General features: G+C 42.7%; 1 protein-coding gene across 2 annotated transcripts in view; it reads right to left on the reverse strand.

Moving 5' to 3' along the window:
* Positions 1-5,021: 5,021 nt before the first annotated feature.
* The window catches only part of DOK5 (docking protein 5), a 45,486-nt gene continuing 23,705 nt past the window's right edge, over positions 5,022-26,802 (reverse strand). Inside the window, exons 3-8 of one of the 2 annotated variants that reach the window (XM_037402834.1) lie at positions 17,910-18,024; positions 17,690-17,830; positions 16,771-16,960; positions 15,297-15,432; positions 8,523-8,643; positions 5,022-5,682 (exon numbers count right to left, since the gene is read on the reverse strand). In XM_037402834.1, coding sequence (XP_037258731.1) covers positions 5,615-5,682; positions 8,523-8,643; positions 15,297-15,432; positions 16,771-16,960; positions 17,690-17,830; positions 17,910-18,024 — 771 coding nt within the window. In that variant the 3' untranslated portion in view covers positions 5,022-5,614. The remainder of the gene's footprint in view (positions 5,683-8,522; positions 8,644-15,296; positions 15,433-16,770; positions 16,961-17,689; positions 17,831-17,909; positions 18,025-26,802) is intronic. The other variant, XM_037402835.1, reaches the window with a different exon arrangement.

Below are 26,802 nucleotides of genomic sequence, written 5' to 3' on the forward strand. Positions count from 1 at the left end.
ACAAAGGCAAATTATAGTTCCTTTATAGAATCCTATAGATTGTGTTTCTATAAGCTTTAGCCACAGAAATCCCTTTTCAAATAACCCACACGCCTCACTTTGTTTCTATTGCTATGCAAGCAAGGGGAGAGATAGTGGGTATAGGCTTGATACGGAGGAAATGCGGGAAGGCGGCACAAGACAGATAAAAGAGAAAAAAAAAAAAGGGAAAAAAGGATGAGCTATCTTGACATTATTAGCTAATAACCACCAGCGCAGCGGGCTGCTGCCTTTCGCACGGCAAGGCTGGCACCCTGCGGCCGCCCACTGAGCGCCTCCGCTCCCACCAGCTCCAGCGCCACCTCAGCACCCGGGAGACGAGAGCTGCCAAAACTGGAGCCTGGCACACTCCAGGCTATTTTTGGTTATCCCATCTGATATTTTCCCACAATCACATGGCTGGAAGGCCAGGAATTCATTTCACCAGAGACTACAAGTTTTTGGAACAGCTCAGAGTGAGATGAACACGTCGCACCTTTTCTTTCTAAGATTTCCAGAGTATTTAAAAGACAGATAGCTGGAAAAATACTCCTGTCCAAACCCAATCACCCCGAATGCCTCAGCACCCAACTCCCTTTCTTCAGCTTGACAAACAGAACACCCCACAGGCTAAATACCAAAAAACAAAGCCACTACAATAAACTTTTTCCTGGCAAGTTTACTTGCCAGCATTTGTAAATCCACTGAGAAAGTATAGTGCAATCAATACAGCTGAGGCCCAAGTTCTAATTAGAGCCTTCTGTTTGAAAACAGCTTTTCTTTAAACACTACGTGGCTAGTGATAGTGATAGAATATTCCCTAAAAATAAGAAAATGATTCATTAGTGTTCATGGAAACAGAAGATCAATCTGCCCTTGTGAAAGTTAATGAGTACACAGAAATATCACATTGTGACCCCTGATCTCGGTGCCTGAGGCAGCACTATTATTATGCACTCACCAGAATTGCTCAGCAACAGGACTCAGATACAACTCTTATTGCATTAATTTTATCTGTGTGATTATTTAAATTAATGACATTCTGGCTGCAAGTCACAAACTCCAAGAGATGTTAATCTGCTTAAATATTAATGATGCTTTTCTGCTGTAAGGTATAAGAAGGGAAAGCAAAACTAAATACTAACAATTTTAAGAATAAGTATTAAAAACAGTACAAGAAATTAATAAAAACAGTACAGTGAAAAATAAAGCTGTTTCACTCAGACAAATGCCGAAACAACCCACTCAAATGGCTTCCCTCCCTCAAGGAAGCAAAAATTTTTTAAATCTTAACATATAAAAAATCTTAAAAATTTGTGAAATCTTGGTCAAGCAAAAAAATTAAGATGTCCTTTATTTAAAAAAGAAAAAACCTACCAAACAAACAAAAACCCCAAAAGTTTTGAAGTATGATGAAAATACCTTGAAATCTTGAGCAACTTTTGGCAAGTCCTCATGTGACTCCCTCTCCCTCTATAAAGCAGAAATGGAGAGAATGTCAGCCATCCCGTTTCTCCCAGCAGCGCGATGATTTACGGTAGTTATGCTGCCCTCTATGCTATTTCAGATAACGACATTTGCATTCTGTCACCTGTAATAAGAACGTCTAAGAAAAAGAAACGTAATTCAAAGTCTTGATATTATGACTTTTTCCTCCTAATGTACTTGATTCCAAGATTAGCCTTTTAAGATCATTACCTGCCGAGTTCTGCTGCAGTCTGGACCATCTCCATCTACCCACTGTGCTGTTACCAGTTTGCTGGTTCATACCTGCTCAAAAGACAGAATAACTTTTTCAGTCTGGATTTGAAAAGTGGGGTAAGCAGCTCTATATGCTTTCTCTTCTAATCCCTTTCTTCTTTTACCCCTAAAACATATTCTTCTGTCTCCACTATTATGACTTGCAGGTTGGCCAACTGGTCTTTTGTGTGATAAAAGGGAGCAGGGGCATGCATTTCTGTCCGGTCTTTGAGGAGCAGCCGTTGGAAAAATGGCACAGTGCTACTTCAAGCTGTATGAACAGGAGAGGTTACAGGGAGCCAAAGACCTGCTCATTGGGATGATTTTGCAGAACACTTTTGTGCCTTTGAAAAAGTTATCTAGGAAGATCTGTGGACATTTGAGAAAGAACAAGGTCAAAGGATATAAAAGGCCATGCTGGAATTTGGTGGAGCAATTGAAACTAGTCCATAGAATTGTTATCCTCCTTTTCACACACAGCACAAGCTCAGAAAACCCCTTGTGAAATCCTGTTAACGTGAAGGGCCTGTGTGCAGGGCAGAGACTGGAAAACAGTTCTCCAGGGTTTGTCACACACTGAGCCTCGAGTCCCACGGTAACCCTGAGCCCCACAACTCTACAAATGGACTTGCAGCACCCTCTGAAGTACATCTCTTCAGACAGAGCATAGCTCGGGTACCTGAAGGACTTCCACTCCACTTCTGTATCCATCTTCACCGGCGTATTGGGTACCAGGGACACAGCTGGCGCACGTGATGGCATCACCGTTATCAGTGCTGTACACACGCAGACTGCTGTACAGCCTGAACACCCCAGCTCCAAACACTGTGAGGACCTTCCCCTCACCATAAAGCTAGTAACTGTAGGAGCAGCAAACCCTCTCACCTCCTTCAGCTAAAGACCTTGCTAACCAAGCAAGTCAGCATGAGGCAAAGACTAAGTAATCTGTTGGTACCACAAACTGAAACGAAGCAACTTCTCCATATCATGGCACACACACACAGCCATTCAAAGCAAACTTACTTCTAGGCCTTTTTTCCATCCTTCACAGGCGGTTTCACTAGAAAGAATAATAACAGAGCCGGTTGATTTAATGACCCTTCATTTAAAGGCCAAGGTTAGAGTGGCTTTTTTTTGGTCTTCTTTGTAATTGGACTGCTCAACCACAGATAGTTTTACTGTATCAATCACTGCATGAGTGAAAGGTGAATAAAAGCATTTACTGAACTGTCATATCCATGATAAAACAACAGATGCTGTCAGCTCTAAAGGGAATACATTAGCAGAAGTAAACCTGAAAGATAAAGACCTATTAGTCATAACATGCCTTTCAATCACTTATGTTAGCAGTTCAGCTTTGAAATAAAGTGAACATAATCCTTATTTACAATAAATTAAGCTTATCTTTGCACTACGGTGCATCTTAAACAATGATGGCATATTGATTTTTCTCCCTCAGAAACACATTTACCTTCACCACACTCACCAGGTTTGCTTCCCTGAAAACCTCCCTCCCCTCCAGTTCTGTTACTACAACCCTTTTGGATGCAGAAACCCAACATCTTACATGTTCCCAGTGTTTTACTTCACAACTGAACATAAGTTTATTAAACTGATACACGAACCCTAAGCCCAAACCAGTTAAAAAAAAATCTTACTGGAGTGACTGGTTACTTCAGGACACTGTAACAAACAAAAAGGCTGAAATTTGACTTGGAAATATCTGTTCCTTCCATATTCCTGGGCAGCAAATCTGTTTCATAAAGGAAGGTAAAGACATTTTTCAGTGCACAGTGCCATTCCAGAGGTGAACTATCCCAGCGTGCCAGCACTGCACCAGGGCACAGCTATCTGTCGTAGCTGAGCACATAGCTTGGTGCTGGCCACCGTACGGGGGACTCGAGCTGAGACCTCGCCACCCTTAACCAGAACAGAAGAATGACTTCAGCGGTCTTGAAAGCTCCCTTACGGCATTTAGTTGTTTTGCAGCAACATGGACTTGTTACCTCGTATTCCACTTGTAATGAGCTATAACCCTTACAGCCTTTCTAAAGGGCTGCTGTCTCGCTTTTCTTCCCATTACGCATTTGTGTAGTCAGTTAGCCTTGCTTAGAAGCACTTGTCCCCATTGAAGCTCTTCAATTTGTCCAGATCATTCTGTATTCTAATCTTACATGCCAGTGTTCTTTCTTCCCGTTTTATAGATCTGCAGTTTTAATAAGCACGCTCCCTACTGCTCCATCCCAGTGATTAACCACGACTGGAAGCAGACACAGAACTGCATGGATATCTGCCTCTAGCACTGAGCACCAGCAGCATCCCTGAGCACGGCTCACCGTAACTGTGAGCTTTGAAATCTACTTTTAGTCGTGGTGTGGGTCACGATCAACATCATCTCCTCCCAGTCTGCTTTGAAACTTCATATTCAGAATTAAAAGCCAAGATATCTGCTATTTTCATGCCAACCATAAGGCCATGTCATATGAAAAAAATTAGCCTGGGCTAACTTACTTTCTACATACATGAACAAATGAAGCTCGTTCTCCACAAACCTACCCTGGCCTACTACTTTTCTTCCAGGGTACCTGGTGAAAAACTACCTGCTAACATTATACATGCCTAGATAAATTAAATTATCATTAGATTTGTATCCCATATTTTTTTCAATTAACAATATGCAGAGACCATATTCCCCACCAGTGCAATCAAAGTAAGACCTAGTCCTTAAGCTTGTTAGGTGAGCATGAATGAGATGGTTAGAGATGATCCGTCTGACTTGTAACCTGCCAAGGCATTCTTACTCAGAACTTGTTAACAAAGTGATTTAACTACACCTCACTAAGCGCAGTGCTTCACTTGCATTCAAGGTAACCATAGCTTTCTATCTGCAGCTGTCATACGCCTGACCATTTGGCATAGCACACAGTAGTCAACCATGCTACTTTTGAAAAGTCCGTTTACCGTTAAATTAACATGCTGGTGCCAATCTATGAAATCAGTGCCTAACAAGGATGCTGTCACCAAACAGAAAATTCAGCTTTCTGCCACGAAATAGTTTGTGGCATTGTGAGATTCCTGTTGAATCTCTTCACTCTGCTTCACCAGGACACCCAAGGAGCGGTTGTGTGGCTCTAGACGTGGAGGGGGGATCCGAGCAAACCACTGTCCCCCACCATCCGTCCTCCCAGTGCCACAGTGGTTCCACAACAGCTCTGCTCACGATGCCAACAGCGACGACAAAAAGCACTGTACCACAAACGAAGTGGGCCTTCTTTTTTTTTATTTTAAACATTCACAGAGATGGAAATAAATACAGGAAATAGAAGATAGAGAGGGTGCTTTTAAGAGAAATCAATCAAGTCTTCACCAGGCTTCAAACAGGAAAAATTGTATCCAATGCTTAAAACTGGCCACCATTTCAAAAGCCAAGGATTAGGCTGAACAATAATGTAAATAACTAAAGATAAGCATTACAACGAACAAGGGTGACACAGCTGACATCAGTGAACACACAGCTGTAATAGACAAAATGGAACCACACTACAACAGGAAAGTCTCATATATTTACAACATACCTATTATACAAAAACATCTGGAAATATTTAGGGAGTGATTTCTTCTCTGTCCAGCTGTAAGATACAAAAGATACACTGGAGGGTTTGTTGGTTTTGTACCTCTCCCCATTATCTACAGAATAGTTTCAGCTTTTGGCGAAGTTTTAAAAAAAAACTTTATATTGCAAGAATTTTTCATCCAACCTGAACTTTTCAGAGTTTCCATCCTTGCTTATCATCATCACTGTCATCCACTGGGGTAGTCTGTCAGAGGACGAGTTTGTAAAGTTCTTTACAGTCTTTTATCGATGGTCTGGCCTGTAGGTTGGAAAAGTGTCCGTGCGATGAAGCTTCACTGGGCTAGAAACATCTTTGCCAAGTCAGATACAAAAAAACAGAACAACACTCAGTAAGGCCCTTATTCAGCATTTTAGAAAGCACTATGTGAATTACAGATTACAGCCTTTTAATTAAACCTATCCTGGCTTAACCTGGTGCTCCATCTCAGAAACACCTCTGCTCAGTTTTTCTTCCCCAGTTCCTTAAGAACAGAAAGTTGTACAAAGCAAATTAGTATTTTTTTTAAGTTCTGACTTTGCATTTTAAATGCAAAAATGCACATTAGCTCACAATATTAGCATCAGTTCTTTCCAGTTAGAAAAGAGGACAAGAGCCAATTCAGAAATCATAAATTCTAACTCTGGTGGAAGAAAGTTCTTGCATACAAGCTTTCAGGCGCCTCTGCCATTGAGTGACATACATACGGAATTACACAACTCAGTATAACAATTATTTTGTCTTTCTTTTTCCAGTAGTAATTGAAGCATTTCAAGATTTTGGCAACCTGATCTAATTAGAAGCACTCAGAGTACCACTGAAGCAGCAGCACTGCCTGCTGAACGAGACAAGGACTTCAGTGTCTTTCCTAATTACAATGCTGGCTGCATGGCTTCCCTATTTCACAAAGACTTTTACCTCATTCTCATGACGACAACCTCCTAGGATCCTTTTTATCCACTATAACAAGCAAGCTATTTTTCTAAATATAAAACAAGTGGTTTGTACCCATACAGTCTATTTATCTTGTGTCAACTCAGTGCTGAATTATTGTTTTAATAAAGGACTCTACAGTAAGGCGCAGTAAGACCAATCCACCGATTGTGTCAGAGTGCTGCAAGCAGCCTTGTTCTCGTGTGCCACAGGCTGCCACCAGCAGGTCATCTTCCCATGCCCTAATTTATTGAACAAATTTGAACAGGCATGTAAGTACTGCTTTCATCATTCGTCCCTCCTCTGGAACACTGGCTGGCTTCAGCTGGGGCTTTCCGTGTGCCGCCTGCCCCCTCTAGTGTTGCCAAAAGGAAAAAGGGAAAAAAAGCAACTTTCACGATTTGCTGAAAATCAGAGAACCAGAACAAAACACGGCTATGTATGTCAGGGCTGCCGGTGCTTGCAATTTTTAATCACAACTTGTGATATTCCATGTTCGGGAGATGCTAAGCTCTACAATCTTCAGCTTTTTTAAACAAAGTAAAATAAATATCTATCGCTCACTATTCCTTGAGAAACTCCTTGCACCTGAGAGGAGGAAAAACAAAACCAAAAAAAAAGAACCTCTAAAAGTTTTCTAAATGAGGATGTTGAAAAGTATCTGTGTAGCGATTCCTGATAAATCTGGTAAATGGTATTGCCATGTTTAGCACCAGAAAGCCCTGCAACCTCCTGACATTTTCTCCTAAGCACAGGTTTACCTGTGGGGTTTTCTGGATGAGACACCAAGAGCAGGGCTGCCCCTTGGTGCCGCACACACCAGCCCTGACCTTCAGGGATGACAGGGAAACAACCCGCACCCTGATGGCCAAGCCGAGCTTCACTTTCTAATGCCCCTGTGGTGAAAGGTCCATCTGCATCATCCAAATGTTTAATCAAGCTAAGGCTTTATTCCATACGTTGTGAAAATAAAGCTATGACAGGTATTGGCTCCTTCCACTCAATACGCCAGGCTGGCGCGCTTCTAGTAAGCATTTAGCCTGGTTTCTGCTGGCTTTTCTGGACAATGCCCTGATCCTGGCTTCACACCTCGGCAACATCAACTTCTGCCCAAACCCCAACTCAGCCCATCCATGTAGCTTACAGTGGAAGAGTGTGTTCTGAAATACAAACGGGGTGTTGGTTGTTTGGGGTTTGTTTGGGTTTTTTTAATTCTAAAAATACACCACTACAAGATGCTGACTGTGGACCAGCTCCTCAGAGGCACGCAGCACCTGCAGCGCCTGCTCCAGAGGTGCCCCTGGGGAAAGCAGCACCAACATCAGCAGTGCACGTTACCTGCTGCTTCTCATTCTCCCAGGAGGCTGAAGTTCAGTTTTGCAACATGCTCCGATGTACAGGGGCAGAGCTGGCCCCGTCAGCACTGCGGGGAGCCCCTGTTAGCCAGAGCCCCGCAGGGGAGCTGCGCTCGCCCCTCCAGCTCCCCACCCATGCGCCCAGTAACCACTAGATGTCCCTTGGTGACCACGCAGGGACAACTGGGTGCGGAGACCTCCCTGGGGAGCGATTCCTCCCTCTCTGCAGCCTGGGGAGGTTTTCAGGCATGATGGGATGGAGCTGCGCTGCTCCTTGGGTTGACAGCAAGGAGGGGCTTTGGAGAAGACATCTGCCCATCTTCGGGCCACGCTGCGATGCATGGTGGCAGCACTGCAGCTGTTCAAGCAACAGTTTTCTAGGACTACGTATGATGGCCATTTCCTTTTACTTTCCCTAATTCAGCTGTTTTCGAGGATGCCATTGTCTTAGTTGAATGTCAGCAAGCACACAAAATGAGCAACAAAGGCTGCATTGTACGTAGTGTGAGGCAGCCATCCAAAGGAGAGGGGAGCGGCGTGGTCATAAGTCTGGCAAAAAATCAGGTGCTAATAAAAGAGTTTGGTAGCAGAAATGATTGGGCAAGCTTGGTAAATGGCTATCCTGTAAAAACTGTCAGAATATTTGTCATGTGAAGGATCGCACTCTAATGGGAAGTAAGAAGAGCACCTGCTGATGACAGCCCCTCTGCGAAGGTAGGACATACCCTTCTCTCCATCAACCAGACAGCAGTGACAATTGGCTGAGCCTGAACATCAGCCTTCAGCGAGATGGACAGACACTGAAATGATCCAACAACGTCATGACCTGATTTGTGCATTGGCTCTTTCCACCCCAGCCCCTTACCTTGCAGACCGTAGAGCTGGCCAGTGCTGTGCTGTCGTGTGATGTGCTGCCAGTAGGCACTACGGGGCAAGGGCACCATGGTGCTGAGGGACACCGCTCGCTCACTCATTTTCATCTGAATCTGCAAAGTGGTAAACTGACGTGAAGGAAACGGTCTGAGAATAGCATGACCACTGGCTGCAAGAACTTCCAACGAAACAGCCAGCACAGCCTCTCCCTCCCTCCGCCTGCCCACCCTACACGAGCAGCAATGACTAACTCAGGGGTTAGTCTCCATGGGCACACAGCACTCGGGTTAGGAGGCCACGCTGCTGTTGCACACCAACGCTCACCTTGGTGCTCCCCTGGTCCTGGGATAGCACTGCTTCCCCAGTGGGGAGTTTTAACTCAAGCAGCTGAAACAGAAACCGGGGATCAGCAGAAGGTAGGAGAGCGCCGGTATGCTCCCCCTTCAGCAGCAAAGCCATCAGAGGGTCTTCCCAGCTACGCAAGCGACTTCCCAAAGCTAAATACAGCCTCAGCCCATCAAGAACCTGACTGGAGATGTTTCACACAGATGAGGACAAGTTTTGAAACATTTCTATTCATCTCCTCTCTCCTACAGCTGAGGAGCATGCCCGCTGGATGGCACAGGAGCTCAACAGGAGGTAACTGCATCCTTGGGCTGGATTCCATGAAGGAAGAGCACATCCAGGCACAGGGGCTGCAGCGCATTGCTGGAAGCCCCGTCTCACACTTACCCCTCCACACAGCGCCTTCTGCTACAGTTTCTCACATAATCACAGCCCCTTGTTATTTATACTAAACACAAAAATACATGAGAACTGACTACTTCAACACATGGGGTTTTTTCCGTTAGTTCAATAAGATGTATGTGCAAGCTGATAAAAATATTTGGATTCCTAAGCTTCACAATACCACTAGAATTCTCCTCTCAAAGCTCAGGAAAACATCAGCTCAAACATACCAAGGCTGCACTCGACTTTTCTAATTTATCAAGACAGCTATTTACAAAAGAGTAAGTTTTACATTTTAGTTTAACAAAACCTGAGGTGAAAGAATTTTTAACAAGAAGATAACATATTTTTGTGGGGAAAAAAAAACCACCGGCAAAGCAAGCACAGAAAAGAGGTGAGGGCTGGCTGTATCCAAAAAGACCCATTTCCAAGTTATTTAGAGGTGCCGGTGGACACTGTCTGTGATGTGAAGGTAAAACCAAACCAAACCAAACCTGCTCTTAAAACACCCACCTCCACATCAGCTGGATGTGAATCACTGCACCATGCCAGGTTCCACCTACACCGTACAGTGTATTTGTTACGGCTCCTTCACTAAAAGCCCCGACACCCTTTGCAGTGTAACCAACACACACCTCAGCACGGTGGAAGCAAGCAACGATGAATCTTTTACTGGGAATAAAAATCAGCAGAACATTGCGAGGATGGCATTTCCCAGCTGTAGACACATTTTTTGGTGGTTTTGTTCACTGGTGAGTCGGACAGCAGGTAAGGTAGTTCAGCTGTCAGGAGGGGTGCAAAAAACCAGCAGGCTATCTTGGGAGAAAAAAACCCAAAGAGACACAGCTAGAGAAAGATTAGATAAAGACACAGAATAAAGGCCAGAAGGGCTGTGCCTGCTGAACTCAATCAGCATTGGAAAAAAAATGAAAAACCCACCGCTAGAGAGAAGAATTAGCATGTTATGTCCTGAATACACAGCGTTTCATCAAAACACCTCGGACTGCGAGCAAAGGCAGCTTTAATGATGATCGATTTCATTCTCACAATTAACCTACTGTATCTCTGTGGCAACAGAAAGAGTAGGAGTAACTTGATAATGCCCTGGCTGTATGCCGCAGAAGCACCCAGCACCGTGTGCAGGTCGAAACCAGTCAGGATTGGGATGCTGGAACACGCATGAGCAAAGGCAGTGAGCAGAATGCCAGCGGGACAGGCAACTCCACGTATAATTAATACAACAAATAACTCGTTAACTGGAGGGCACCTAATCTGTAGCCTCTCACCCTCTTCTGCCCAGGGGAGCAGGAGAATGCTGAAAGCTGGAAGGAGATCAGGATCCCCAGAGCAATTCAAACGCAGCTCCCAGCACACAGGGCAGGCAGGCGTTATGGTAAGTCACAGAGAAACCACAGGAGCAGCAACGGAGATGTGGGGTGCAGTGAGGGGCAACACAGAGCCACCGCACAGCTCCGGTGGCCACAAGAGACGTGCAGAGGAAAGGGATGGAGAAGCAGCACTCGCAGCCATCGGCAGCCAGTGCTGAGAGCAGCCAGGGAGCTGCTGCCACCCCAACAGGAGCTTACTAAGGCAGCTTCCCATCCTGGGTGACACACAGGGTGTGAGTGGTTCCCAAAAGTCCTGGGGGGACAGGGAAGAAGGATTTTGTTTATTGGATCCCAACTAAACAAATAAGCAAAACTGCATTTACAAAATTTTAAAATTTAAAAGTATTGCTAAAAAAAAACCCAACAACCAAAAAAACCCCTGCAACCCCCGCAAAAAAAATCTAAAAGAAAACCCCTGCACACCAACATTCTCTCAAGTTAGCTGTGAACATGGCTCCAAAAGGGAAGAAAAGAAAGATGATTTAAGATTTGTTAGGTTTGGTTGGTTTCCTCAGGCTGGACAATCCAATTTGCAAAGATTTTGCAGAACAACTTGCACTAGGTAAACGTTCATCTTGAGATTCCCAATTGGAGAAGATTGTGCTCACTGTGGTTTTGAGGGGATTTTTTTCCCCAGTGAAGCGAGTTCATCTAATCAACCAAAATCAATTAGAACAATAATTGCTTAAGAAACATTTGCTAAATTCATTACAGCAAAACTATAGAATGACAAACAGAAACAACTTCAGAAATTAAAGGGCACTAAAATATTGCGGCTGGTTTGGCTACTATCCATCTTACACTAATCCTCAATATTCTCCTCTTATTTCGAAACAGTGAGCACCATTTCCACTCCTAATTCTGAAGCTCTATGGACACAGCCAGAGCAAACAGCACACTCCAGCCCAGACAGCAGCACATCAGATGGATTAAGCGCACCGTGCACACCTGAGCTGCCAAGAGGGGAAGAAGAGTCAGGAAAAGCTGCCGGTAACCTGGCTGATAATATCTTGCCATGAAGCACTGAGCTTTAGCTGCCAAAACTGGGAAGTTCACCGTTACTACTTCTTAGTGAGATGTCAAGTTGTAATGTATTTTTTAAAGCAACCTGAACTGAGAGCAGACATAAATGACAGCAGTCAAGTCACAGCGCTGCTCCTGTCAGTTTTCATGGCAACCAAATACTCCTGAAAATATAACTTGAATAGGTATTTTTTTCCATTGTCTGGCAACGCAGAAGTGAAAGGAAAGAAAGAGTCGGATGAGATGAGTTACCAAATGACCAGAATGGCTTCATGCATTGCTAAGCAAAGCCAGCTCTTTCTATCCCTTTAAAAGAGAAAAGGGAGAGATCTTTGAATTCACTGAAAAGGAAAACAAATGAAACCTGCTCGTGGAAGTGTCACAGACTCTGGTCAGCATATGCTTAGACCTCGACAGAAAGCAACAGCGCGCTAACAGCAAGTGTCAGGGTGAGGTGCCCAGCCGAGGAACCACTATCGCATCGATTTTCCACATGCATTTCAAGAGCCAGAGCCCGTTATAGTCATGAACTGAACCACCATACTGTAATATAAAGAGAGCGACTGCTAGGGAGGTGGCAGACACATTATAGCCCACGTTCTCAACAGTACTTGGCAGCTTTATTTTGCTCTACCAGCATGGGATATTCACATTTTTTTATTATTATTTTTTAAATTTTTTTTTTTTGAACAATCACATCACTGATGCAGCACTGGTCAGGATTACAGGACCAAGCAGAAGACGTCTTTTCTCACCACCACACCTCCTACTTCCTTTTTTTTCATTTACCCTTTCTGTAAATAATAGCTCAAGCTTCACTAATACAAAAACTCACACCAGGTAAATAATTCTGGGAGACAGAAACAATACAGACAGCTGAGTGTGAAGTGCAACCATCTAAAATGAACTCCTTATTGAGGTGTTCAAAAGCAGAAGAAAAATATGGGGAAATCAATCAATCTGGACTAAGATGTACTTTACGAATAATTTGTAATCAGCAAAACAAGCCACCTAAGTTCTACACTGAAATAACAATCCTCTGCCTAAATTTCTAAAACAGACTATCCTTGAACCCCAGAGAAGTCACCAAGTCTTACTAAGTATTTATTTTGGAACCCCACAAGGTTTTTATGACAGACTTGGGAAACTTGTATTCAGGGACATGTGGAGTCATCTGGAACAGTTACATTCTGCTACTGAATTACAAGACTTTCAGCTCACCAGGAATATGTTCCTATGCCCCATCTAGCACTCTAGGGTCTGTAAAATTAGATTTAGGGGTTATGGTTGGACACTGTTCATGAAAAAGCTTTCAGAGGTTGCGCTGCTGCTCTCTGTTGAAATGTATAGCAACTGTGCATCTGCTGAGTCTACTGGCACTTGTAAGAGGGAAATTTTACAGTAAAGCATCAGCCATCACCTAGTAAAGATGCTATTACATAAATTAAAACAAACAAACAAAAAAACCCACCAAAAAACGTAATTGCCTGTAAGCCTAGTCAATATTGTTATGGAACTTATGCCTGGTTTTTGAAGATGAAGTGCTGCTCTCAACAGGTTACTCAAATGCTTCTGATCCTGGTGGGCTACAAATGTTGGCTAGTTATGCTGACTTAGCCTAGGTTAATTTTAACCTCCTTAAATTAGTTACTGTTGAGTACTTGTATCATCTACCCATCTGTCTCAGCTTTGATAATTTTGGGTATTTTTGAACAAGAACTCCCTTCGTTAACTAGAACTAAAAGGTTCTTGGTTTAAAGCAAAAGTCAAAACCAGCAAAGACGGTGTTAGATGATGCTCTACTGGGAAACGGAAAAATACCAGTGCTGCTGGCTGCGGAGTTCACCTGATACTTCTAATATTTTTGAAAGAAAGCAAGCAAAGCATCAAGCTCTTCCTAGTGAACCTGGAAGTGCTGGGAAAAGCAGGTGGTCTAAAGGGACACAGGGCACAGATCGTTACAAAGGGTCCAAGTCAGTACTTCATTCTCACAGACACAGCATTCTCCCAGGGGCTCTACAGAAGCGACCACATTGTTAGTGACACCAGCCAGAAGTTAACAGGGGAGCATCAGCTGAATACTGGTATAGCACACTCTTTCATAGAGTGGAAAATGTATATCTATATGTAAAAACCACTAACTGGTCTCTTTCCTGTTGCAAGTAAAGACACTGCATGACCTACATAGAAACAGATATTACTTTTCCTCACTTTCCCATCTCAGTTATCCCACCTACTCTACAAATGACACAATTACCCATTTGCCTGCGTGCTCTGCTGAAGCAATCGGTTATCCAGTCCACAAGACCGGCTGGGACACCTGAAAAGACTTTCCTGTTGCTCCTCCTCTCCTCATTTGCTCCTCCTCATTGGACTTTTATTAAGAGAAGTGACTTTCCTACCATGTATTTGGCTTCTATTCTGTCTCAAGTCCAAGACAGTGGAAGAACAAAAGACATACAAGTACTTAAGGCAATTTGTTCCTTTCTCCATTCCCTCAACATCCACTCTCATCTTTTCTTAGGTTTCCACAAATAGTAATGGCATCTTCTGTTTCATCCTAGCCGGGTCTTCCAGTTAATACTAGGATAACTCATCACTACAATTTATTCCTGAAACCAAGACATTAGTAAAATTACTGAAAGTCTGAGACACGGATGTGGGTAATGGCAGCACTTATGTTTACACCAAGAGAAAGGTGTGAGTCTTGTTGCAGATTACATGATCCAGTCACTACTGCCTGGAATAGAAATGTGGTTTATGGACAAGTTCTTCCACAGTTGTCCATTCTGAGCATTTTATACATTCCAGAGGGCCTGTTATCTTCAGGATACTAATTTTGCTGCCAGGGTGACCCTGTGAATGCTGGAGTGTAGAGAACAACTGTGATGTAGGATGAACAGAATATTCTTTTTTATTCTACAGGCTTCAGGAGAAAAAAAAAATAATTTTTTTCCCCAAGTTATTAAGATCCTGAAACAAATCAGGTGAAAGTGCCATAGAATTGCCTTCCTTCAACATACTTTTGCAGATCCCATACTATCTTTTCTGAAACTGTATGTTAGTTTTGCATCTTACACTTCTATATTTCCTGCCAGTCATATGTGTCATAAAACAAGTTTTAGATAGACAGAGCATTTGTTGAAAACAGACATCCGCTGAGAGATCAGACAAACATCTAGTCCTCCCCCATAGCTTAATCTGAACCATATGACTCTTTCCAAATCATCCTTGGAGTGCAAATATCAATTAGTAAATGGAAAACTGAGTATGAGCCACAATATTTTGCAAATAGATTGACGAGAGAAGCTTCCAAACAAACTCATAATGCTGATTAATCAAAGGAATGTAATGAGACTGTGCACTGACAGGAGCTTATCATCTCTGTATTAATTCACACTTACTGATCGCTTTGCAAACACAAAAATTAAGGACTATAAGTTTCCCGTTCTTTTGATTCTTGAAAATCAATCCATTATATATATATAACCCTAAATAATATAATTGAGCAGAATTTAATAAAAGCAATAATCGGACTGCTTACTATTTGTGAATCAAAACTTAAAATCACATTCAAGAAACACATTGTTCATCAGTGCCTGGTGTGAAATAACAAGTAGCCGTACCATTGAGTTCTTCACACTCTGCAACAAGCGCTCATGTTGTTCTGCTATGGCCAAAGCAGCCGAGTGAACCTTCTGATAGATCGCTTCCCCATCTCTGGTCTGAAAGATGAATAGTCCTTCTCCTGTGTCACACATCCTGCCAAAGCAACAACAGATGGGTTCCAAGTGTGAGATTTAAGCTTATGAACAAACAAAACTTTACCATGCTCCTCTAGAAATGCTACTGCACAAGCAGTAAGAAAACAAAGGTTGTTGAAATAGGGAACAAAGCTATCTAAAGGTCTTTGCATATGCATCTTGGCAGCCCTGGTCCAATCTTACTCTTTTAGCCCATATTAGTATTGCTCTCACCAAACAGGGACTCAGCTAAGTACCGCTGATCTAACATAAGTGCTTAAGCTCTAGAGAGTTCAGGCACAAGACCCAGATTTTTAATATTCAGACTCTATCTAGAATCTGTGCCAGGTAGGATTAATTTGTCTTCTCCTTGCAGACTTAACGCTGCCTGTAATGAGTTTTGAAGAGTTTTGTCTTCCACTTGAAACAATCCTCGGCACCCCAATTGCATTGTCCTATCAGGGCTAATGCACGATCAGCTAAATAAAAATGTATCCTTGTCCTTCCCCAAGAGGACTAAGTTCTACAGTAATATGGAGATGGACATTTAAATGCCTCTTCCCTTTCCAGATAAGTTAACTGTATGATCAGTTTCTCTTTTACTATTTCAATTCTTTAATGTGCTTATCTAAAATAATGCATCCGTGTCCCCTAGAAAGGATTTGATAGCTCAGTTCAATAACGAGCGCTCCAACTTCAGCCAGCCAAAGGCTTCAGCTGATTAAGACTGAGCTGCAGAAAGCAATACAGAATGCCACCTCTAAACCAAGGAATTGCATTCAAATTTCTTATAAATCCATTTGTCAAAAATGATGGGAAACAGGAACATAACATAATCGATGGAAAACAGGAGTTCCTTCTCCATTACTTTAGGTTGCTTTTGGGAAACAACTTGGCACTCCCCGCTGCCAACTTCAAACTCCTCCTTGTACAGAACCCGTAACTCTGTGCCCAGAGGCCCACGCTGTACAAATTCTGGAATGATGCTTACCCCTTCCTCCCAGATCTGTCCATCCAAATCTCTTGCTTATATATAGTTTTATTTAAGAACAACCCTATACAGTAATACACAACGCTGCCAGCCTCCGCCCGGCAAGCCTCTGGGATCCCTCAGCTCTCCCGCCCCGTACCTCAGGCACTTTCATTCGGCATCTGCTCCCATTCAAGATGCAACCTGAGATTAACAGGGGTTTTATTCGGTTTTAGGTTTGTTTCCGTATTTTTGGAAGATTATTCTTATAGACTAGCCTCTGCCTGAAGAGAAGCTCTCATGACCTTCAACAACCTTCCAAAGCGGTCCAGTGCACCGCTCAGCACCACCGAGGCAAGCAACGCAATATAGCGAACGCACACCTACCTCCCTGCTTCAAAGGTGAACCAAGATGGGTCCCGCCCATAGCGTCGGAGGGCACTTAATGGCCAAGAGATGAGTTTTACTCTGGGATTCTGGATGTCCCAAAGACAGATATTCTCAAATGTTATCTGCAAGGTACATTCCCCATGCACATCTAAGTTAGGGGATGGCATCAAATACACATTGAATCTCTCTGGGAGAAAAACAAAAGGTTAGTCTAAAATCCCTGCCCATGAAATGCACAAGTCATTAAAGGAATTTCCTATTTTCCAGCTCTAATACAAGATCTTATTTCTACTTAGCACAATTAATTCAAAAACAAAGACTCAATTCCTTCCAGTAACTCAATATTGGGGCAGTCAGAATGCTGCACTCAAAGGGCGTCAAACATTCATGCGTGCATTCAGCCAATGAAAAGAACTGCACCATCATAATCCTGCTATTTGCAAACACATAATAAAATTGTGTGCATGAATAAATACACTGCAGTTGCATTTGTGCATGTAGTTAATTTGCATAGGAAAGTGAAGTAGCCACAGGGTCAGGTTTTGCATGCAATTACTATTATTATTTGCTTTACAGTGCTGCCAAAGAGCCTCAGTCACAGACTGAAACTGTTTTACAGACATCAGACAAGAAAAGACAGTCCCCATCTCCAAAAGCAACTAACTTGTCTGAGAAAGAGAAGGGCTACTCCAAAATAATTCTAGCTACCTTACTTGTTATTTCTGGTAGCAATTAAAAAAAAAAAAAAAGCAAAAAAAAACCCTCCAAACAAACAAAAACAACCCCCAGAAAACAGGAAGGAGGGCTTGGAAAAAAAAATCTTACTCCAATTTATTTCTGGTGTTCATATGCACAGTCCAAAAGGCTTTAAAATAATGCAGTTAAAGATTTAAACGGTCAACCTTTATGTACCTACCACTCTGCTCTCTCTCTACTCCAGATGCCAACAAGTCAGGCTCTCCAAGGCTAATGTCATTAATTCGTGTTCCAAGACATTCCATCTGCAGCACCTTGCACCACTCATCTGCCTCAAGTTCTGTATAAATGCCCAGAAAATCTGTGTGTAGGTATAATACATTTATAATTTCACAATTAATGCTCTTATGTTTTTTAATGTGCGTTGCCATTTTACCCACCTGACTCACAAGCAAAGGTTTTCGACGTGTCATCATTAAAATAAATCCCAACAGCATGCTTCTTTGTGCTTTTTGGCATTCGTAATATATTCTTCACATTATTGAGCTCTGTGACCTGAAAATGCACAATTTGAAGTTTTAATTAGGAGCTTGGAAATATATATATATCCATTATTGACTGGAGAAGGAGAGAAAATAATTATATCATGTTGCAAAGGACAGAGAAAAGGAGAAACAGCATGAAAGTGCCTATGGTTGTTCTTGAAGAAACACAGCCTTGACACGGATCACCTTAGAGAATCGACTTGAAGACCCTGGATGATGAAGGCACCGTATCCTCCAGTTCTCTCCTGTCTGCATGTGAGCTTCAGTGCAACACCATCTGAACAGCATTTTAGCCAAGAGGCAGGTAGAAACAAAGCTCACTCCTGTCTGAGAAATATTTACATGGAGGGCATGAGAAAGACCAACCTGATGTGGCAGAAGCAGAGAGGTGAAGATAAAAATCTAAAGGATTCACCCATTTGGAGGACCAAGTCCAGCTCCAATACAGCTTTCATCGTGGAGGACCAAAACTGTAAGAATGGTGAACAGCTGCTCTCTAAATTATTTTTTGATGGGAAGTTGAGGATTTGTTAGAATGGTCCACTTAAAAAATAAAAATAATTTTTAAAAAATCACAGTTTTAGTTATTAGAAAGCTTTTTAGCTTTAAAGATTTACAGACTTGTAAACACAGATTTCCATTGCTTGGTTGCCAAAAACTGATTGGAAAAATAGCTTTGACACCAAAAAAATAAACATGTATCTGTTATAAACCTTGTATACAGCTTTAATAAATACATACCACAGTTGCTTCATATATTTAACATCCACTTTTCACCCTCACAACTGTAAGTAACACTCCTAAATTTGACTGAGAAGGAATTCTTCATTATTTAATTTCCTTGGATTATAAAGGCTAACACCCAGAGAATCAGGAAGTCATATTTAAATATTCATTATCAGAAAACATTTCACTGATCCTTTCACATGGTAGGGGTTGAAGAAAGAGAGAAAGAGGGGAAACTTAACAGAAATGTTCCCACAGCTGTACAGCCTAACAGCTTTGCTGCTGTGGTCTCACTAGTTCTGTGGAATAGTCCCATATCAAACTGTGTCAGCTCTAAAAGAAATGCAGAGATTGTCTTATCTATGAGACTCAGAAGTATAAAGTTATCAGTGTTGTAGAATACAGCAACAGAAACTGCTCCTCTAGAGCATCTTGGGTTCACCGGTGCACCCACTGCATCTCTCTGGTCCTTCATCCTAGGTCAATTGCTTCTTTGAGTCAATTTATTGCCGATTCCCTTCCAGCGGGAGAGAGCAGCCAGCCAAAACCACGTTTTCCAGCAAACCCCCTGAACAGGTAATCTTACTGTCAATGGAAGGAAGAAAGAGCAGCTGGCGGGCAATGTCTCCCCAAGATAAAAATAAAGAATAGACCCAATGTCCAGAAACTCATTCTGTAGCCAGCAGCAGAAGGAAATAACGGAAGGAACATCCCATGGGGAACACATCAAACCTTCTGCACAACTGCCAAATTTAGAACTCCGGTTTTTATAGCCTCCAGGTTCAAGATTTTGAGAAGTGTCAAAACTGAGACTTCCTAATTGTGCTTAATTTTGCATGAGCATTTTTTACACTTCCAGGAAATCCTGAGATGGAAGCACATCCCCCAGTCCTAACAAGACGCCAACAAGCGCATTGTGAAATATGACAAATCTGTCATAACCTATTCCCATTGTGCTCAGCACATGACAGGTCAAGCACAAATTGTCAGCTGCCAAGTTCAACTCTCCTGTATTTTTCTCATATGCCAAGAAAGGATTTGAACGCAAGAAGAAAGAAAGAGCCAGACTTTCTCATTCAGGACAGCAGCTACCTTGGCATTTATACTGAGCTCATTTACATTTTCTGCAAATGAACATGCTAATGAAGTTTTGTACCTAGGAGTACAAAAGTTAGGAGAAGCGGAATGTAGCCATACATTTTGGTAATATCATTTAGCTATCTAGGAGCTGTCCTAATGGACAGCTCATTTCTTAAAATCAGGCATGTCACACTCCTACTGCTGGATATCCCAGTGATTGTCTCTAGCACGATGAATCCTGAGGATGCTGTGACAGGGCTCCATGAGATTATGAAAGGTTTATACTCGTCAGGGAATGTTAAGCTGCCTCCCCACGCTCACTCAGGAGCCAAAAGCACTTTTCAGTCATTAGGAGACTCAGAAGTACCAAGCAGTCAGCTGCTGCCCGTGACCCCACCAGCCCCTGGTGATGGGTAGCACGTGCTGCCTCAGCCCCGGGCAGGGAGACACGCTGCAGCCCAGCGAGGGAGCCGAGGGACACTTGGCCATGCAGGATGTTGCTAGCTACTGCACAGGGCTGGGACAGAAATACCAGCCAGCCAACCCAGACAGCATCACTAATGTCCCTGTGTGCAGACTGAGTCACACGCCTCCAGGCCAGATGGGAGCAGGTGTTTGTAACACTGCTGGGAACATGCAAAGGCCAAGATTAAAACTTTTGCTTTGTCTGCCTACGCTAAAGGAGAGACATTTCTGACCACCGTTTCTTTTACTATGACTCCAGCCCTTTACATCTTACCTTCACCACTCCCAGCATCCCTACGACAACACTTTACCCCCCAGACTGTTATGTTTTATTCTCATTAGGGCTGCAAGCTGCAGCTACTTCCCAGTCTCCCTACATGAGCTCCTGCAGCCTCTGCATCCCCGGCACAGAGTATCCATCACCCATTTCCTCTCATTTCTGTACCACTAGAGACATCCCACACTTTCCAGTCTCGGCACTCCAATCCCCAGCTCACCCCTACCCACCCAAAGGCTCCCAGCCTCACGCACTGTTGCTTGTGCACGACATCCACGTGGCAGCTCTAGCACCACGTCATCTCTGAACCCAGCCACAGGGACTGGGATTTGCTCTGGCCAGTATCTCAGATACCTGCAGTCTCCATCCACTCTAGGGTTTCACATCAGAAGCAGCTGGTCATTCCAACAAGATCTGCACAGCACACAGAGTAGGACAGAAGCCATGGACATGCCTTGCAACCACAAATTTTCTTTCTCTAGATCTTTCAGTCAAGACAAGTTTCACCAAAACTTACACAGCCACTCCTCCTCCACCCTATGGCCCAGCACAGCAAGCTCCCGTCTCCTCCCCCAGGTGAGGACAGCCACCTTTGCTACAGTCACTTCAGCCGACCATTCAGTTGGGCAAAACTCAAGTTGTCCAGAAGTACAGTGGCTGGGTGACTTGACCTCATGACAGCATAACTTGCAACTCCTACGCTCCCCTTTAGAAACAATTGTACTAAATACAAAACAGCATGAATATAATGGCATCAATGTTTTGGAGCTGAGAATAGCAATAATTCTTTCCTTCTTACCATAACTTCCTCTCAAAAGCCAGTTAGTTACCACAGTAAAGTACTTCTTTGTAATCTCAAATGCAGAGTAATATATTCCAACAGAGTCTTTACAAGAATCAGCTCATGCTTGAAATCCCAAATTTCATTTTTCTGAACAGAAATATTTGTTTTCATTTGAATACGCTTTCTCCCGCATTTGCTTTTTATTACTGTACTCCCTCTAAGCACACCATGTTACGAAGAAGACAATGCAGATTACCTAAGACAATATTTATCTCTTATCTATTGCCTTTGCAGTATTCACAGTGGTCTGTTTTGCTTTTCTGGGGTATCAACCAGCAGTTAATTCATCTTTCTAAGTGAAAACTCTCCCTAAGTCAAGAGAAGATGGAGAGCACGTGCGTGTGCTGCTGACCTGGCTGTTAGTGGAAGGGCACCTCAGACCGATGGGCTTTTCCCTGGGTCTGCAGGGTGGGAGTACAGGTAAGGGAGGACAGAAGAAGGGCCACAGAGATGGGGTGAACAAGAATAACTTAATTATATGAGGACTACTTTTTTAATGTGTTTATAGAGCTTTATCCTAAGTCCCTTCCTCATCACTTCTCCCCACCTCGGAGTGCTACATGCTGGGAGAAGGGAGGGGGGCAGGGAACCAGCGTGAGTCCGCACGCTGCAGCAGCATGCAGTAAATCAGGTGCTTCCAGGAGTCACCTAATGCCCTGTGTGAACGCAGACTGACTGCCATGTACCAAAAACACGCTCCGAGAGCCCTGGCTTACAGCCTGGTCAAATAAAATTGCAGGCAATTTCACCCCTTGGATGACATCTTGAAGAAATACTGAAATCAATACTATTGTGTCACTAATTTCACTGATAATCACGTCCTTTGCAACTCATGTTTTAGCTCTGAACTGGGGAGAAAAATAAAAAGAGTATTTCTATTTGGAGAAATGCTAGCTACAACATTTGGCAATTCCTGGGTTATTTGCGCTGCATTGACTGCTTGAGAGCTCTTGTACAATGGCATTTCGCAGAGCACAGTCTGCAAGTCTTCACATGCATCTGAAGATCTGATGGTATTTGCTTCTGTCGAGCTGCACAAGCTGACACCAAAGCATCTCCCTTTGAAGCATGACAGAGAGGTAGCCCCCAGTTCTGACCTCCAACCCACGTCCAACTGTCTCCAGTAACAGGCACATACTCCAGCCTCTTCCGAGATAGTTTGGAACTAAGGTTTTCTTCAGTACCAGACCTCACAGGCACAGGGAGAGTAACAGATGGACAAAATCTGGCACTCCGGGACTCTTCCTGAAGTCAGTGGCACAAGTGATAGCATGCAGAACTGCTCGGATTCAGTCTTTCAGCTCATGAATGCCTTCTGTCCTGGACACAACCTTGAGGTGCCTGATTTTTGCGTCTGGCAAAAATATATTCAATAAGCAGCTGCCCTCCCCAGGGTTGAACTGCCCAAGTTGCCTTCACCTCTCAGAGGTTCAATGGCACTCCAGAGCCGTAACTGCCCCTTCTGAAAGATCCAGCTTTCACCAAGAAGCTGTTCCTGCTGCCAAAGCTCAACAGTGCACATGCATTCCTGAGGGAGAAGTTGTCTAAAGATCATTTATATCTGACCTGCTGTGTCACCCGGCGCGGTGCTTCAAAACACCATCGTTATCCCAGGTGCCTAAATAGCCACCTCATTGCTCACCCTTGTGCAACAGATGGTTCAGATCGTCTGGCACATATGCACCGAATTCACACTGAAGTGGCAGGCTGCTAACATCCCCTGCACCGCGCTTTTGGAAAGGAGACAGGAGCAGACACCAAACACCTGCAAATATTTGAGGCTGAAGTTTTCCTTGTTTGCACTTCCAAAATAACTCTTCTCCTGCCAGTCTCCTGCAAAACAGTGTTCCCATGGTTAGTTGAATTCATGTCCATTTTATTTATCCAAGACTAATAAATAATGTAGAATTATAAATTTAACTCCAAAATTAAGTTTATAAACTGTGGGTAAACCACAAATATCAGACCTAAGACAGTATGAACAGAGAAATCACAAGAAGAATGATATTTTGTTAGGGGTTAAAGACCTCCCCTTTACATTCTTCTTCCCTCCCCTTTACTTTCAAGCCTCCTTTGTGTTAAGATGACAAGTCATATAACTGAAATACATTTCCTTCGATTAAAAACTAAAATTCTTGCAGCACTGTGTGGTAGGAGAGTTCTGACCCAGGAACAGGGATTAATCACCCATTTCCCAGCCAACAGCACAAGCAGACAGAGCTTCACCCTGACCAGATACACTCAAGACGAAAATGCTTCCACCCCTCCCATTCCCCTCAAAACCATGCCAAACACACAGTTTACTAAAAATGGTCTTTAGCATTCAAACCATTGTTTGAATTAGTACATTATTCTCAAATATGGGTGGCCTTTCACAACACAACACAAGGGAGTATATTTATCACCTACATAACTGCCACATTTAATGTTTTCAAGCATCTTGTGTTTTAATCTTAATTAAGGACTTCATGGTTCTGTCTTGGCTTCCTGAAAATTCCCCCCACAATGACCAGAGGTAGAACACTTCCCAGGACACACCAGGGGAACATTTCATGGAAAACGCTGCTACCACTGCTGCAATTCCAGCCCAGTCCTGCTTGTAAGATTTGCCTGTACATAACTAACTTACTAGATATATGTAACATACTAAAATTTTATATAGTTTAAGTATTTATTTAAAAATATAAATATATACATGAATAAAAAATAAAATCTACAGCCTTGCCTACATCTCCATTTCTTCAGTGGGAGAAAACATCAGCTGCTAATTTTTCACTTGCTCACATAAGGAATTGCACACACTGGCTGTAACCACGCTGTAATCCAGTATTGGCTTATTTGGAGAAATTAAAGCCAGGAACAATGACCAGATTTAGAGATTCAGTTTTTACCATCGCTCTCAGCGGCTGCTCTGCCACTCACAGGATCAGTTGTCCAGGCACAAGGTATGTCCTCCCCTATGGAAGGACACATACCTGCCCCACAGACCTGCAGTGAGCATCGCTGTATGGCATGACCATGAAGATACCAAAATATCCTGACAAGTTACATTAATTCTTTTAAAACCTCAAACTAGGTATTTCATTCATAGTAAGTGATAGTATTCATTAAAATAAATGTTTAACAGCTAGTTATTAGCAGAGTGGTCATACTTCAAACATTTAATTTGCCACCGATACAGTTTTGCATCAGTAAGCCTGGAAAACAATTTACAAATTACACAATTCAATTTTCCAAATGGATTATTCCATAACTAGACAGAAAGACTGTTTAAATTACTTCTGCTGTTTCAAGGCAAGATTAATACAATCGGATTAAAACTTACATCCCCTTGAGGAATCAGTATATTCCTGTCAGCGGTATGCAATTAGTTGGTTTTGTATTGGAATATTAAGGGTTCTTCTGGCACATAGAGAAGTCAAATGTCATTTGGAGAAATAGGAATTTCTTCTCTCCTCCAATACTATTTCGTTAAAGTACATGGTAATTTGTGGTTGATTATTTACATTTAATAGTGAAAAGCAGACAGCTACCTGAAAGGCAATTCTCTGCATAGATTTTGTAGCCTGGATCCTAATTATTTTTTCTCCCTTGTGGGACCAAACGAATTAAGTGGGCAATTCGCTTTGCGTATGCAAATTTCCAGTTCACTTCATAAACTACAGCTGGCTGTTCTCAGATGACCTGTATTTCAGGACACTTTAACCTTTCCACTTTTTAAAAAAATAGAACAAGATTAGGAAGTATTTAAAGGTCAATATTATTTAAAAAAAAAAAAAAAAAAGTACTTCTTTCTTTTGTTGTTTTAGACTTCCAGTGGCAAGGATGCCAACAATCAGCCCCTGGTACAGGGCTGCAGAAAAGGGCACGTACATTATAGATTCAAAAGTGAATAAATTGGAGCCCCCAGTATAACAGAAATGCCACCGAGACACCTCAGAAATGCTGCTTGTGACCCAGACCTTGGATGGCGAAAGGAGAGACCTTGACTGGACAAAGGTGCCAAGGAGATGTGGCAGGGTCTCAGACCACAGCAGCTCAGCTCCAGCGACTGATACCACCAGGGTGCAAACAGAACAAGTGCTCTGGACAGCCTCTTCCTGCTAATAAATCGAAGTAACATTTGCACTTTAATTCATCACAGGGGAAAAAAAAAAAAAAAAGAAAAAAAAAGGCAACAAAATGAAGCAATTTAACACTTCAGTGAAGGAGGCAGGTGCTATTGAAAAATTAGCTCCATTCATCATTTTTCTTTTTCTACCCTTTACAGTTTTATGATGGATTAAACCTTTCCTGAGATTGATGGGGTGAGCGGGGGCTCCTTGGGTTTCTAGATTTGATCCTGCTTTCAACAGCATTTGAGAATCACTTCAGAACCCAGGTAGGAAGTTAATGACCATATTTCTGAAACACTGGTAATCTGTGAGGCTTTTCTCTTACAGTATCATCCATCAGAATGGACTGCATTCATCCTCATATTCATTAGCACAAGCTTATGACACAGTGACACTTGACATGTTAACAGGACTAGCTGGACCTCTCATTTGTAGGATTAACTTTATTGCCAGGAAGAAGTAGCCTTCTGTCCAGGAGCGACAGAATTAGAATAGTCACCGAAAAGCCTCTACGCACCATCAAGCTGTTATTGCAACAGCTGCTCTTGCTGACCAAATGTGTGTCAAGACAACAGCAATGACCATCCTAGACCTCTGGATGATGTCTTGAGTACCGAAGTCCCATTAATATTATATATCAAAACCATGTGACAAGTAGTGTTAGTTGAAGACTCTGCCACATTAAGTTGTTTGTTGTGGTTTTTTATTAATAATTAACTACGTTTTTTATAAGAACGAGTTCAACTACAGAGCAGTATAGCACAGCAGTGACGTGTTCTTTTCCAACACCTCATATTTAACACTGTTAGAAGCTGCATCATTCACCACCTTAAGCTTTATAAATGTGTGAAATTCTATTTTAAAAAGAAACTCATTTTTATCCACCTGCGCTCTTCGTAAGGTAACACATTTTAACCAGAAAATGCTATTTAATATTCATTAGCTTCCTTTCAGTAAGGTTCATTAAAAATAAACAGGGCCCATCAACTTGTATAGCTGATGACAGCCTCATTTACCATCACAGCACAAAATCGGGGATGCTGCCGAGCCCCACTGCCAAATAGCAACACCGCCTAAGTGACAACCCACTGTCCTGGGCCACTACACTGAAACCACCCTACTCGTTTAGCACTGCTAATAGAAAAATAATAAATCATAAAATAAAAAATAATAACATAATAAATAATAATAGAAGAGAGTGTGGCAAAGAGGAGCGATAAACGTGGAGGGCAAATGCTTCCTGGGGTAGCTCCCACAAACAGCAGTGAGGTCGCAGCTCAG

The sequence above is a fragment of the Falco rusticolus genome, chromosome 10, assembly GCF_015220075.1.
Source record: "Falco rusticolus isolate bFalRus1 chromosome 10, bFalRus1.pri, whole genome shotgun sequence".
Taxonomy (NCBI): domain Eukaryota; kingdom Metazoa; phylum Chordata; class Aves; order Falconiformes; family Falconidae; genus Falco; species Falco rusticolus.